Raw genomic sequence first — 16,162 nt, forward strand, 5'->3', positions numbered from 1 at the left:
CTAAAAATAATTTTTTAATAAAATTATTAAATTTATTTTTATATAAAAAATATAATTATTTTAAAATAAATTTCAAACACATCCTTTTATTTTTAACAAAAAAACATTTTCAATTCCTTCCGGCAAGACTTTGTTGGCTTGGAAAAAAAAAAAGAATCAAAACCGAACTTCTTTGCTTCTAGAACAAAAAAAAAAAAAAAGGTTTTATTATTTAATTTGAGCCGAGTCTCTTTGTAATATCAGTGAAGAGGGTGTTTTACTATTATTTTTTCAAAAATTATTTTCTTTGCTTCTTTTAAAAAAAAAAAAAAAATTTCTTGGTGGATTGTGTTTGTGTTTCTGGAAACCAAAAAAAAAAAAAAAATGGGGAGGATGGTAAGGAGCTGCGTACAATCGATACTGAAGTTGGTAAATTCTGTAATTGGGATGGTGGGATTAGCCATGGTTTTGTACGCCGTGTGGCTGATTAGGGTTTGGCAGAGGCAGATGGACGAGTTTCCCTTTGGGGATTCTGATTATCCACCTCCATGGTAACGCCCCCCTTAATTTATATTCTATTTTTCGCAATTATCTTCTTCTTCCTCTTTTTGTTCATAATTATTTTTAATTTCAAATGAATTACGGATAACAGTGAGCGTTGAATTTCGAATTGTGGGTATTTGTAGTAATAAATATATTTGGCTTTAAGACGTGAAGAGTTCAAGCAAAGATGTTTCCTGGGAATTAAAATGGATGTTTTAGTATATGTTTTAAGGATAGGTTCTAGTCAGGGAGTCAGAAATTTAGTTTAGGGGCATAAATTAATATGAAATTTGAACTAATTCAGAAGGTGGAGAAAAAAATAAATCTAAAATAATCATATAGTATGAATGAGCGGAGGAAAGGTAAAAATGTTGGTACCATTGCTAAATTGATCTTCAAAATGAGACACAAATTATAGAGCAACAAAAAGAAATTATAAACTCAAATATTCTCTTCATGTGGCAATATTTAAATAGGAATAAAGAAATACCACCAGCTATGTACACTTTCTTTTTCTATGCAATTGAGAAAGATTTGTGCCTTTTAAATAGGTCCAAATCAATGTTAGAAATATACAAAATTTTAACAAAAGATTGATTAAGTTTCTTTAAAATAACTCCTTCCCTAGGTTAGAGCTATGAAGCTTACCTTAGTATTATGAATGCTTATTTATTTATTTCTTTTTTTGAAAGGTATTATGAATGCTTATTGTTATAGTTTGTTAACATGTTCTTGCATTCAAAACCCTTTTATGGTTCTTTTGGCTTTAATTTTGTTTGCTTGCAACATTCATTTATATGCCGATTGAATTTATTATTTTTGATCGTAAATTGCAGGTTCATTTACACCTTTCTTGGTCTTGGGATCACTCTGTGTGTGATAACATGCTCAGGCCATATTGCCGCAGACACCATAAATGGCTGTTGCCTTTATTTGGTATCCATTGCTTTTACAGTTATTCTGTTCCCTTTCGGGTAAAACCAGGTTCAAAGAGATGGATTACTGTTTTCCCCTAAGCTTATTTTTTCCCCCCTTGAGCAATTGATATATTTTGAAGGAATATTATATATAAGATTCTAGTTTATTTATTTCTTCATTCAATTTGAAGTGGAATCCTTCTTATTCTATTTAACTGTTCCTTTCAGTTGCTTTTTTTACCAAAGATCTTCTGTCTTATGTACATCTCTTGCTGCATATGGTTATTATAGATGTATACTCACAATTATAGTATTTTCTGTGCTGGTCCATAATAGTTCAATATCGGAATTGTAGGTTTGATGTCTCTGTGGAAGTATTTGAGAAGAATCTTATATGTTGTCAGTTTTAACATTTTTTTAGACGTTTACGAGGTAATACATATCCTCCAGAAGCATTGTGATCATCAAGTTATGTTATGGGTACTCGCTAAATTTTGGCAAAGCTATGGTTTTCTTCTTTAGGCAATTGAGCTTTTGTGGATTTCTGGTTCCAGATCTCTTTTGTTTTCTTTATATCACTGAGATTCTTAGAGAATTGTGTTTGCATTTTTGTTTTTTGATTATAATAGTCTGAATAAGTCTCCTGTGAGAGTAGACGGTGAAAGGCGGTGAGTTAATCGTTGACCTTAACTTGGTTCAGTATATGTTTTTCGTTTTTTTGCTCCTCATGCTGGAAGCTGCAGTGACTGCAGATGTATTTCTAAACCGTGACTGGGAGGAGGTAACGTTTAAATATATTTATTCATTCATTTATTGAGTTAATGACTTACTAAATATGCAAACCATTCATTTGGTTATGCTGATTCAATTCAACGTGAACCAGGACTTTCCAGAAGATCCATCGGGGAGTTTTGATCAGTTCAAAGATTTTTTTAGGTCAAACTTCCACATCTGCAAATTGATAGGCTTGTCAATTGTAACTGTACAGGTATCTTCTTTCTACTTTTTGGATGTCATATGGCATATGAGAAAACAGTGGTGGGCATTTTGCTAATTTATATGTTGTATGTTTGATCAAATAAGTAACTTCAATCTATGATTACATATGGAGTAACTTGCAGTTTGTAACAGTAGACGTCAATGTATAGGATATGTTTACTTCACATGAAAGGGAAAGGGAAAAAGGAAGAGTGCGGTGGCTCCTCCCTCCCAAATAAACAGGGAACGAGGAAAGAAAATATCAATCCTAACACTTACTATAATTGATATTGATTCCCGGTTAATGGGAATGAATGCTAAATTCACTTATATACAGTTACATAAGTTTTGCAAATAAAAAATTATACCCAATTATCATTTAATTATATAAAAGGATACTTCAGTAATTGTACTACTAAGATTGTATCCCTAAGTGTAGTAAACAATAGAAAGAGAATTGGATAACATCTTCTTCTGCCTTCTCAGAGATATGAATAATGACCCACATTCTTATTCCTTAACTGTCCTTTCCAAATCCAGTACCTTTCCGAACCCATTACCTTATGGTTTGCTAAGCGTGCCCTCAAACTATTATACAATGCCAAGTACTTTCATGGATGCGTTTTATATATGTTATATATAAATAGCGTAGGATTTCCTCACTTTTTCTCTGTTTTTTTTTTTGGGGGATTTTATAAGTGAACCTTCTCTTTTCCTACTCTTCTTTTCGCATAGTTTTGGTCATTCCTTGCTGTTAGCAAATAAGATCTTTTTAGAGGGAGTTTGAATAAGTCAAATAACTTTTTATTTAGTTTTTTATTTTCCGATTATATAGATTAGGAGTTATCAGTTAGAGTTTAAATTCAAATGAAGTAGATTAGTTGGTAGAAATCTTTCTACCGTAAACCTAGGAGAAGATAATAGACTCGGTATTCAAACCCTAGTCTATTTAAGTGTACTTTCATTCAATTAATAAAATAAGGCAGTTCAATTAACCTGCGTTCATGGTATCAGAGCCTTGAACTCTGAATATTTCAATGGCAAAAACAGCCATGATGGGATCTTCACGTGGAGATGATTCCAAATCAGAAAACCCCGACAAAACTCACGCCGATCAGTCCGTCACGGCGTTTTCATGGTGGAGACAATAACTCGCTCCAGATTACGGCTCACAAACTCAATGGAAAAAATTATCTTCAATGGTCTCAGTCAGTAAAGATTGTGATCTGTGGCGGGAGAAAATTCGAATACATAACTGGTGAAGCTAAAGCTCCAGCACCGACCGATTCTACATACAAAAAGTGGTTTGCCGAAAACTCGATTGTACACGCATGACTTATTTAACTCCATGGAGCCCATGATCAGCCGCCGATATCTCTTCCTTCCGACTGCTAAAGATGTATGAGATACTGCAAAAAGAACATATTCTGATCTCGGCAATGCCTCACAAGTTTTTGAAATTCGCCCGAAACTGAAGGAGATGAAACATGGAACCAAATCGGTTACCCAGTATTTCACTGATCTGCAAGACAATTGTCAGGAACTAGGGGTGTAAATCGACCGGGTAGGGTCGGGTTGAGCCGAAAAATTGAGCTGACCCGATCAGTGCGGGTTGAGAAAATTTTGGGCCGCGACACTCTCTTAAGTGTACAAACCTGCAACCTTTCGGGTGGCCTCGGATAGGGTTGGGTTACTTGGGTTATACTCGGGTTGGTGAAAATCAATTTTAATATATGACTTCATACCTCTTTTAACAGTCCAAAAGCATAAACAACAAGGAGATGAAATAAAATCTTGAGAAGCAAAATAGTCCATATAAAATAAACAGTTTAATCCAGAATAAACAATCCATATAAAGATAAACAGTCCATATAAAGATAGTCACAAAATAGGATATGAAATAAAAGTTAGTCCACTCCAAACTGTTTAATCCAAAATAATAGCATCGTCATCCCCAACTTGCCTCTCATGTGTTGCAACAAAATTTGACAAATCTTGAGAAGAAAACATAACAAAAAAAAATCATCAGACTCAAGTTTAGAACAGCAAAATAAACAACAAGGAGATGAAATAAAATTAAAAAAAAAAAAAGTAAAACGTAAAAAGATTACCTGACTCAATATCTTCATATTCATTAAATTCTTCCACGTCAATAAGGTTAATGTGCTCACGACTACGCAACTAATTTTGTGTACAAATCAATGCCTCCACCATCTTGGGGCTCAATGAACTCCTAAAGGGATCGAGGATGCGGCCTCCAGTACTAAAAGCAAATTCTGAGGCTACCGTTGAAACATGAATGGCAAGAATGTCTCTTACAACTAGTGAGAGAACCTTGTAATTAGTTGCATTATTCTTCCACCAATCTAAAACATCAAAATTTGACCGAGTTGGATCCTCCATAGGGTCTGTCAAGTATCTGTCCACATCATTTTTGTACTCATTCACATTCTTCTCCTTCATTTTCCTAACAAAGGAGCTCTACAAACACCATTTTTTTTCTACTTTTGTTTTTACCTCCGTTGTACTTGTTGTTGCCGCCTCCCCACTACTTTCATTAGCCACAGATTCACCTTTGTCCCCACTTTAAACCTCATGCAGCCGGTACATAGTATCATTCACATTCTTTGCTAATGTTTCATAAGTGCAAGAATCATACACTATAGAGAAACAATATGTCAAATAATCCATTTTGTACCTAGGATCAAGTACAACAGCCACAAAGAGAAGACAATTTATATTCTCAACATTCTCCCAATACTTGTTATACTTCTTTTTCATACTCACAGCCATGGATGAAAGCATTGAATCCTCTTGTTTGCTTAATTCAGATAGCTGGTTTTGGATCTGACAAAGCTCACGAAAGTAAGAATTTGAAGTGACATTCAAAGTGTCACTAAATATCAAAGTTATATCATAAAAAGTCTTCAAAAATTTCACAAACACCTTAATATTCTCCCAATCATCATCAAGTGGCGGGCCAATCTTCTGTTTCCCCCCTCATCTTCCTGAAAATAAGACACAAACTTGCCATCATCCTCTTCATATCTTTCAAAAGCTTTTTGAAACTTAATGGCTGCATCTAACATCATATAGGTGGAGTTCCATCTAGTAGGGACATCTAAGCATACGAGACCTTTGTATTCAATTTTCTCTCGCTCCACACATGACTTGAATTTCAGCAACCTAGCCGGAGAAGACCTCACATACCTCACAGCGTTACGAATGGCAGCTATGGAATTATGTAGGTCTTTTAAACCTTCATTGACAATCAAGTTCACTATATGGGCACAACACCTAACATGTAGAAATTCCCCACCTAAAATAACCCCTTTCCACCCCTTAATCTTCCTTCTCAAGTAGGTAATCATGGAGTCATTTGAGGAGGCATTATCAACAGTCATGGTGAAGATTCTCTCAATACCCCAAGCATGCAAACATGACTCAATGATTTTACCAACACTCTCTCCCTTGTGACTTGAAATTTGACAAAAGTTTATAATCATTTTTTGCAAAGTCCACTCACTATCAACGTAGTGTGCAGTTAGACACAAATAATTAATATTTTGCAAGGATGTCAAACAATCAGTTGTTAGGCAAATCCTTTGACTGCCCTTACTAAATTCAGCCCTTAGTTTCTTCCTCTCTTCTAAAAAAAGTTGGTAAATGTCCTTAGTAATCGTAACACGGGAGGGGATAGAGAACCTAGGCTGCGTCACTTGACAAAAATTCTTAAATCCTTCACCTTCAACAAACCTAAATGAAAGCTCATCTACAATCACCATTTTTGCTAACGCTTTTCTACAATGCTCCTTGTTAAAGCCTATAGCAACAAGACTACTGTCAGTTTTAGTGTTTGTTTGGAAACTCATAGTTTTTTACCTTTTGTCTTGGTTCTTATATGGGTATTTCTTGCATTGCTTTTCTATGTGAACTTTCATACTACTAGTGCCATGTCTCCTACTATCACACGCATATGTTGCCCCACAATAAATACACTTACACCTAGGCTCATTTGGATCCCCACCCTCTATGATTTTGAAATGATCCCAAATAGGAGACTTTTTTTGTGACTTCTTCCTCTTTTTACTGTCTCCCTCCTCTTTTTCGTTTTCAATTCTAGTGCCCAAATTAGGTGTAGGGGTAGGGCTGGGTGTGGGAGTGGGCAAGGTAATGGGCTCTTTAGGCATAGAGACACTTTCTGTTTCAGCAGAGGACTTGCAAGTGCTTTCAGAAGTTTTTGTCGGGTGGATGATAAATTTTTCCATCTAGCACGCAAATTAACTTAAAAAACAAATAACATATGATTGAGACTAAGCGTAGAAATTACTACGAGACAAACTGTTATAAATAGATAAAACAGGTTAATGATGAAACTGTTTGATTTGATTTTTATGCTTTAATGATTTAGTAGTTGCCTATCGCCCAAGAATTTGATAGTAGCATGTTTTAGTCTCATAATGTGCTTGGTCTACCATCCTTTTATCTTCTTAATTAGTCCATCTTCACTAGTTGGAGTTTTTTATTCGCATGTTTTTAAATATTGGGTTTAGACTATCCCATATAAAAAAAAAAAAAAAAGAGTATTCATAGCTAATAAATCTTATAGTTCAAAACAGAATCCTACCTGTTGAAATATATTTTACATATCCTACGTAAAATAGCATTCTAATTTTGTTTTCTTATTTAAAAAAACAAAAACAAAAACTCACTCTTCAAGACTATTTGGTTGAAATTGTACCTTTTATAGTTGTAGCGTGTAGAGCAATAACGTGGAAGCCCTGCCACTATAAGGCTCTGCTGCAGAAAAATTCAAAACAACCCCAGTTTTTGCCTATAAATACATTAATTATCAATGACATGGAGAAAAATATTACAATTATCAATTACAATGTCTAAGAGTAATTATTGAAAATGGAGTTGATTAAAATGACTACAATTTCCCTACCAAATACCAAGTTATCAATCTGATCATCAACAGAGTTATGAATTTATTGACACCGGAGTTGATTTAAATGGATATAATAGCCAAGCATTATAACATTCAAAGTTTCAGAAGAACATTCAAAGTTTAAACATTCAAATGGATATAATAGCCAAGCATCTGACCTTGGTATAACATTCAAAGTTTATAAACAGAGTCGGAATCTACCATTAAAACACAGTTGTAGAAATAAAAATTTTAACATCTGCATTGAAACATCAAGGCTACGAACTTACCAAGAGGCAGCAGTTCCTCCTCAATTGAACTTTCAGAAGAAAACGAGAGAGTAAGATTGCTAGATTGAACAAGAGGCAGCAGCTCCTCCTGCGTCAAAATTCAAAATGCAGCCATCAATTCAGGGCAGTGCTTCAAGCTATTTCAATCCGAAATTTAATATTTGGTAAGATACAGAAGCAGCAAAGCAACTGGGTAATAGAGGGTAATAGAGAGTAAGATTTGCTTCAAGCTATTTCAATATGAAATTACACTCTGTGTATTTTCCATCCAGAACATTCAAAGTTTTTTTGCTTTTATTTCTTTCTCATGCTAAAAACGACAACAAAACTAAACCTTCTCAACCACATTTGAGTCGTCCAAACCAAACAGAAGGACATTAACCCAAATTTGATCAAACCCAAAACCCACACCACAGGGCAAACAAATATGCGACATTGCCACCACTACAAAATCAAAGTTACCAAAAAGGGGAAAATCGGTGATAATCCGGTGATAACACACATCAATCAAGAAAAAAAAACACTTACGGTGAAAAAAAACACTGAGGGGGTGAGGGAGGCGAGATCGACGGAGGCGAGAATCGAGATCAAGGCGCTTGGGAGAGGCGAGGGAGGCTTGAAGTGAGGAAGGATTTGAGACTCAGGCGGAGGCGAGATCGAGGCGACTCAGGCTTGGGAGGCGAGCGAGGGAGGCTTGAAGTGAAACCGGAGTGGACTCACGGCAGGGGATGCTGCGTGCGGTCAGCGGTGCGTGCGAAGGTTGGGACTGGCGGCGAGTGGCGACTGGGTGGGTGGGAGGAAGGAAAACAGAAAACTAGAAGATTGGGTTAGGGATCTAGGGTTACTTACTTTACTTACACGGGCGGGTCGGGGCAACTCGGGTGAACAATTGCCCGGCCTGCGGCCTAACCCACAAATTGCGGGTTGGGCCTATTTAAATCCGAAATTTAAAAAAAAAAAATTTAACCCAACATTTTCGGGTCGGATCGGGTTGGGTCAGACGGGTTGTTCGGGTTCAATTCTTACACCCCTAGCAGGAACTAGACCTTTTCCTTGAAGAAGATTCAGTGTGTCCAACGTGCAATGTAAAGCAGAGACAGACCCTTGAAAAAGAACGGGCATTCGATTTCTTGGCTGGATTGAATCAGGATCTTGACGAAGTCAGGGGCCATGTTTTAAGCAGAGTGCCATTCCCAACAACCGAAGAAGCCTTTGCCGAGGTTCGTAGAGAAGAAAATCGCCGGAAAGTCATGTTGTCAGAAGAAGAATCATCCGGTGTAGCATCAACAGAAGGCTCGGCTCTGGCAACCAGAAATACTTCACAACTAGCAAGGAACAACAGTGAGTCTAGAACCCCACGGCGAGGAGAACGAATGTGGTGTGACCATTGTAACCAACAAGGACATACTCGTGACATATGCTGGAAAATTCATGGTAAACCCGCAAATTGGGTTCCCCGAAGACAGAATGAAGGATGAGCGCTTCAAACTCACTCAAACCAAGACAAAGAAGCAGCAACAGAAAACCAGAAACCGCTTCCGTTTAGCAAAGAACAGATTGAGCAACTCTATCGCCTCTTCAACTAGTTACCAGCCTCATCCTCGTCAACTCCAACTCTCGGATCCTGTTCTGTAGCCCAAATTGGTAACTTTCACTCATCCTTAAAGTCTACCCTTCACTCTAAGGAGCCATGGATCATTGATTCTGGTGCCTCCGACCACATGACAGGTGTCTCTGAATTTTTTTCTCTCTTATACCCCTAGTCATAGTTCTGCTAAAGTGAAAATTGCAGATGGATCCTTGTCTTCTGTTGCTGGAATAGGTTCAATCAAAGTATCCAAAGACTTAACACTTGGGTCGGTTCTTCATGTTCCTACCTTAAGATGCAATTTGTTGTCCATAAGTAAACTCACTCGTGGTAATAACTGTGCTGCTATTTTTCACCCTTCTACATGTTATTTTTAGGACCTATTATCGGAGATGACGATTGGCAGTGCTAGAGTTCATAAAGGGCTTTACTACCTCGAGGACATAGAGAATGAGAGTCAACAAGCATTTGCATCTGGAGTTTCATCCGTTTATGTTTCTAGTAATAGGGAAATAATGTTGTGGCATCATAGACTTGGCCACCCAAATTTTTTATATCTGAAACATTTGTTACCACCCTTATTCAAGAATAAAAGTATTGTTTCTTTTCATTGTGACATTTGCCAATATGCAAAACACACTCGGGTACCGTTTTCTCTTAAACCTTATATACCCTCTAGCCCATTTGTTTTAATTCATAGTGATATCTGGGGACCATCAAGAGTTACCACAACAAATGGAAAAAAATGGTTTGTGACATTTATTGATGATCACACACGAACAACTTGGGTATACCTTCTTTGAGAAAAGTCAGAAACCTGCCAAGTGTTCCAAAATTTTAATAACATGATCCAAACTCAGTTTCTGAAAAAGGTATGTGTCTTGAGAACAGACAACGGGAGAGAATACTTTCAATCTATCTTGGGGGAGTACTTGCTACAACAAGGGATCATTCATCAAAGTTCACGTGTTGATACCCCGCAGCAAAACGGAGTCTCGGAAAGGAAAAATAGGCACTTATTGGAAGTGGCTCGTGCGCTCATGTTTACAGTGAACGTCCCCAAATACCTATGGGGAGATGCCATTTTAATTGTTGCGTTTCTCATAAATCGCCTACCTAGCCGCACCTTAAAATTTCATTCCCCATTGTCCCAGCTCACAAAAACCTATCCACACCTTAAAACCATAAATAACCTTCCGCTCAAGACGTTTGGCTGCACTACCTTTGTCCATATTCATCCTCAACACCGAACCAAACTTGACCCTCGAGCCATAAAGACTATCTTTCTCGGCTATTCTCCAACCCAAAAAGGGTACCGGTGTTACTGCCCTTTTGGAAAGAAAATGTTTATCTCCCGTGATGTCACATTCTTTGAAGACATGCCATATTATTCCCCCACTTCGCTTCAGGGGGAGAATCATGGTTAAGAAGCTCATGTGTGGGATTGGGACACCATTGCCCTACCTATATCCGAAACTCTACCTATGTCTGTGACCTCATTGCCTGAGACTGAAACAGTTGCAACTACACCCACCACATCTGAGCTCACCTTTTCCGACATCATACCACCACTTGAAAATATGCCACAGCAAACACAAGAAGTACCGGTTCGTGAAACAGGAATAGGAAGAGACCTCAGTGTGCCAAATCAACAAGTGCTACGTGTTTACTCTCGAAAAAACCATTCTCAAGGAAACAGGCCCCTCATGAACACCATGCACTGCCCAGAATCCAAACCAGTGCCAGGAACTACTTCCTTAGCTCCGGGTAATTTCGAAGCCACTTTCGAAACACTAGATATACCAATTGCCCATAGGAAAGGTGTTAGATCATGTACACAACATCCCATTTCCAAATTTGTGTCGTATGATAATCTGTCTCCATTTTTCTGTGCCTTCACCACAAAGCTATCTAGTGTCAATATTCCCAGGTCAATAGAAGAAGCTCTAGCTGTTCCTAAATGGAAAAATGTAGTACTTGAAAAATGCAAGCGCTCAAGAAGAATAACACGTGGAGTGTGGTTGAACTACCACAAGGCAAGAGTGTGGTCGGATGCAAATGGGTATTCACTGTCAAATTCAAGCCGGATGGATCAATCGAAAGATACAAATCACGGCTCGTTGCAAAAGGTTTCACACAAACCTATGGAGTCGATTACACTGAGACATTTGCTCCTATTGCAAAGTTTAACACAATAAGGGTCCTCTTATCACTAGCGGCAAATCTGGATTGGCCTTTGTTTCAACTCAACGTGAAGAATGCTTTCTTAAATGGTGAATTGGAGGAAGAAGAGTATATGAGCCTACCACCGGGGTTTGAAGAGGGTAAGAGAAACAAGATGGTGTGCAAGTTGAAAAAATCTCTATATGGACTAAAAGAGTCTCTGAGCGCATGGTTCGACAGATTTTCAAAGGTGATAAAAAGCCACAGATATTCACAGGGACAAACTGATCACACGTTGTTTGACTCATCAGATGGAAAAATTAGTCCTAATAGTATACATAGAATCATAGATGATATAATACTTACTGGGGACAACTTTGAAGAAATGGAGAAAATTAAAAGATTGATGGCTATTGAGTTTGAAGTTAAAGATCTCGGGACACTGAGATATTTCTTAGGAATGGAAGTCGCAAGAAGCAAGAGTGGAATCTCCATATCACAAAGAAAGTATACACTAGACCTATTGCAAGAAACGGGTATGTTGGGGTGCAAACTAATAGAGACCCCAATTGAACAAGGAGGCAAGGCAAAAACGATTGATGGAGAGATGGCTGATAGAGAAAGATATCAACAACTAGTGGGAAAACTAATATACCTCTCGCATACACGACCAGACATCGCCTTTGCAGTTAGCTTGGTAAGCCAACAAATGCATTCACTGTGCCAAGGACACTTTGAAGCTATTTATCGAATATTGAGATACCTCAAAAAGACTCTGGGAAGAGGATTATTTTTTGGAAAAGAAGAAAACATAAGGGTGGAAATCTTCACTGATGCAGATTGGGCCGGATCTGTCAAAGATAGGAAATCAACATCTGGATATTGCACACGCCTCTGGGGGAATTTGGTGACTTGGCGCAGTAAAAAGCAGTCCGTAGTAGCAAGAAGCAGTGCTGAAGCTGAATACAGAGCCATGGCTCATGGTATCTGCGAAGTAATTTGGTTGAAACAGTTGCTAGAAGAGTTGAAGATCAATTGTGAGTTTCCTATGCAGCTCTACTGTGACAACAAGGCTACAATCAGCATAGCACACAATCGAGTCCATCATGATAGAACTAAACATGTGGAGGTGGATAGACACTTTATTACTGAAAAACTAGAGAAGGGAATTATCGGCATTGAGTACATTCCTACAGGCCAACAGGTTGCGGATATACTCACCAAAGGACTTCCTAGACCAACGTTCGAGTACTTTGTAGGCAAGCTTAGGCTCATTGATATCTACAGCCAAGCTTGAGGGGGAGTGTTAGCAGATAAGATCTTTTTAGAGAGAGTTTGAATAAGTCAAATAGCTTTTTATTTAGTTTGTTATTTTTCGATTATATAGATTAGGAGTTATTAGTTAGAAATTCAAATGAAGTAGATTAGTTGGTAGAAATCTTTCTACCTTTAACCTAGGAGAAGATAATAGACTCGGTATTCAAACCCTAGTCTATTTAAGTGTACTTTCATTCAATTAATAAAGTAAGGCAGTTCAATTAACCTGCGTTCACTTGCCTATAATTTGCAGGGACTAGCCTTCTTGTTAGCAATGATACTGAAGGCTCTTGGGCCGCATCAATATTACGACAGTGACGATGATTACCCTCCTGAAAGGGCTCCACTTTTGCAAAACGCTGTTCAGCCACCTCCATATCTTGCTGAAGATCATGTTTATGGGTCCAAGCCTGATGCATGGAATATCAGGATCAATGACAAGGTATAAATATATAATTCAGTTACATCTCAAGGCCACGAATATTATCCCTTTAATATCATTCATTTACTACTTAGAACACAGGGTAAGAGCGTCTACTATGCAATGACAAATTTCTGTGACAATTCCAGAATTGGCATATGAGTAAGAAAAAATCATTCTCCAATTCAATGCAACACTTAATGTCAAATTTGGCTTATGCTACACTTAGTGCCAAATTTTGGCATTTGATGTTTATTGGTTGAAGTGTTGGTTTTTTCATTTAATAGTCACAAACATTCTCATTTTTCAATTATTCAAAATTGATTTTTCTTTCTACAAGTTTTAAAGCTTAAAAATTTATGATAAAAAGTAGATGTTGCATTTAAAAGAGCATTGTGCATTGGAGCACAAATTAGAATAATATATCAAACATGACATTGTTATACTTTTTGTGCTAAATGTTTAATGTAGCATTGGCATAAGTATTTGCATTAGAGATGGTCTAAAATTAGAGAATTTGTGGTAAGGACGGAATGTTGGGTTGTTGGGCAAAATTGAAGAGGGAAAGAAACTGCCGAAATTCTTTGTCCAATTTGGAGAGATTGAAGGATGGATAAAAACAAATCTCGAGCTTTTTACATAAAACTAATGACTATTCTTGCGTAGTATCGTATTATGCTTGGGTATAATTGTAAATAAATATTATGTCTTTCTCCTTTTGTTCTCTTGTACCAAATATGATACTATAAAAGGTTCTCATCCTCTCTATTTTCCACACCTGGGCTTTTATTTTACCCTTTCACCCTTCCTATTTTTTATCCCATTCTATGTAGCATAGACTTGTTATCGTTCTCTTTAGAGTTAGGAGGTACAAATGGGAGGAATGAGGGGTGATGGGATTCGTGGAAGGATTTTGCGATTCATAGTTGTTAGGTATGAGAGAAAGAGGAGGGAATCAATTGGGTGAGGTATTTCAAATACTTCAAGAATCCCAGTTTTAGTCTCTCCCAGTAAGGAAGGATTAGAGGGAATCCAAATCAAACACAATAAGAGAAAGGTTTTCCTAGTTTTCTCAATTTTCCTCACCTAGGTAAATACCTTCCTTATATTCCTTTCCTCGTACCAAACATAGCCTTATAGTCTTTCCCTGTTACTTCATGACCTCTTATTTTGTTACCCAGTTCAATCTTACCAAAACCATAACTTCATTGATTTGTCTAGTCTTCTCTTGGCCCCTATGACTGCTTTTTTTGTTACCCAGTTCAATCGTAGTGAGCGTAACAGTATAATCTCATTCTTAGTTTAGTCAGTCAGTCTTTCTCAACACCTCTAGTATTCTCCATAATATCGATGGGATCATTTATAATATCACAAGTTGCAGAATCGTATTCCGGATATACCTCTTTTTCTTGCCAAGTTCAATTTTAAACCTATCTTTGCTGGATTCTCATGCAATATAAGCTCTGTTCATTTCACCGATTCGAGTTTTGCTACGATAAAAAGCTCTTAGAAACAGTCACATCTAACTTTTTTACTGCAGTAAAAAACTCACATAAAATCACATCTCAACTCGAATTAAAACTCAAATCAACAAACTAAACGGCCTTTATATTATCCCTTTAGTTTGACTTCTAATATTCCAACTGTTTCAAATCAGACAAACAGGTAAATGGATTTGAACTACTCAGGAGCCAACATGTGAATGCAAGGACAGGAAGCTTAGGGACAAAGTTGCTAGAAATGTCTTCAAATCAAGAGTTGGATGTCAGAAGTTGACTGGGAAGACCACAAAGGAGGGTTGGATGAATGATGAAAACGCGTACATACTGTCACCCCATCAAATGTTAAAACCATTCTTTCATATCATGTAATTATTTTGTTTCATTTGTTGGCGTATTTTGCTTTGGAAATAATTCGGTGGATCTATCTTCTAATGTGTTTAAAAAAGAAAAAAAGAAAAAAAAAAGGAATGAGAACAATGGACATATTGTTTTTCAGAATCAATCATGAAGTTGCAAATATTAAAATACTACATTTTAAAGCCCTATTAGAAATGAGAACAATAGACATTTTGAGTGTATTTAGAACTCGTTTCAAAATGATCTTGTTTTTTGTATGAAAATAAAAATGAAAATGTTTTCAATTTTAGATAGAAATCATTTTTGAAAATACGTTTGGTAGTTTTATTAAGAGATTATTTTTAGTATTAAAAAAATCCATTAATGTCTCTCTGGTGTTTGAGAGAGGAGAAAACGGAAATAAAAAATAAAAAATGACTGTCGTTTTTCATTTCTCTCATATTTTACACTAAATTAAAAAATTATTTTTATTTTTGTTTTTATCTTTAATTGTGTCAAATGTTATTTTTTCCGTTTTCATTTTTTCTTCGAAAAATGTGAAACAAAAACAAAATTAACTCCGAACACAGTTGCAAATATTAAGTTACTAGGTCGCGTTTGGAACTCGTTCCAAAATAATTTTATTTTTTGTATGAAAATGAAAATGAAAACATTTTCAATCTCAGACATAAATCATTTTTGAAAATGTGTTTAGTAGTTTTATTAAGAAATTTTTTTCAGTGTAAAAAACCCATTAATATCTCTCAAGCTCGGACTAAAAGTCATTTTTTATTTATCTGTCATTTTATACTAAACTAAAAAATTATTTTCATTTCTGTTTTTTTATCTTTATTGTGCCAAACACCGTTTTAAAAATGTTTTCATTTCCGTTTTTTTATCTTTATTATGTCAAACATTATTTTAAAAATATTTTTATTTTTTTTCTCAAAAGACGTGAAAAATAAAAGGGAAATAGTAAAAAATAGACCAATATGAAAAGCTTAAGAAAGTATATAGGTCAATTTTTAGTTATAGAAATTAATAGGCCATAACTTGTCAAGTTATGGTTCATAACCAGATAAGTTATAAACAAACTTGTCAAGTTATGGTTTATAGCCAGACAAGTTATGGACAATTATGAACAATAACTTGTTAAGTTATGGTTCATAATCAGACAAGTTATGGACGAAAACAGTAA

At 36.4% G+C, this 16,162-nt stretch overlaps 1 protein-coding gene across 1 annotated transcript; it reads left to right on the forward strand.

Annotated features, from left to right (window-relative positions):
- The first annotated feature begins 320 nt into the window (after positions 1-320).
- Positions 321-15,010, forward strand: LOC112092193 (tetraspanin-19). The gene is made up of 6 exons (XM_024167651.1): positions 321-530; positions 1,359-1,458; positions 2,140-2,220; positions 2,323-2,427; positions 12,959-13,147; positions 14,784-15,010. The coding sequence occupies exons 1-6, from the start codon at positions 364-366 to the stop codon at positions 14,793-14,795; spliced, it is 654 nt and encodes a 217-aa protein (XP_024023419.1). The 5' UTR covers positions 321-363; the 3' UTR covers positions 14,796-15,010.
- Positions 15,011-16,162: the final 1,152 nt, after the last annotated feature.

The sequence above is a fragment of the Morus notabilis genome, unplaced genomic scaffold (assembly GCF_000414095.1).
Source record: "Morus notabilis unplaced genomic scaffold, ASM41409v2 Scaffold732, whole genome shotgun sequence".
NCBI classification, from domain to species: domain Eukaryota; kingdom Viridiplantae; phylum Streptophyta; class Magnoliopsida; order Rosales; family Moraceae; genus Morus; species Morus notabilis.

Bases quoted from the DNA above. Each gene is read 5' to 3' on its own strand.
- LOC112092193 (XM_024167651.1), top strand. From the start codon at position 364: ATGGGGAGGATGGTAAGGAGCTGCGTACAATCGATACTGAAGTTGGTA. The intron at 531-1,358 runs GTAACGCCCCCC...CGTAAATTGCAG, and splicing joins TCTGATTATCCACCTCCATG to GTTCATTTACACCTTTCTTG. The intron at 2,428-12,958 runs GTATCTTCTTTC...TATAATTTGCAG, and splicing joins TGTCAATTGTAACTGTACAG to GGACTAGCCTTCTTGTTAGC.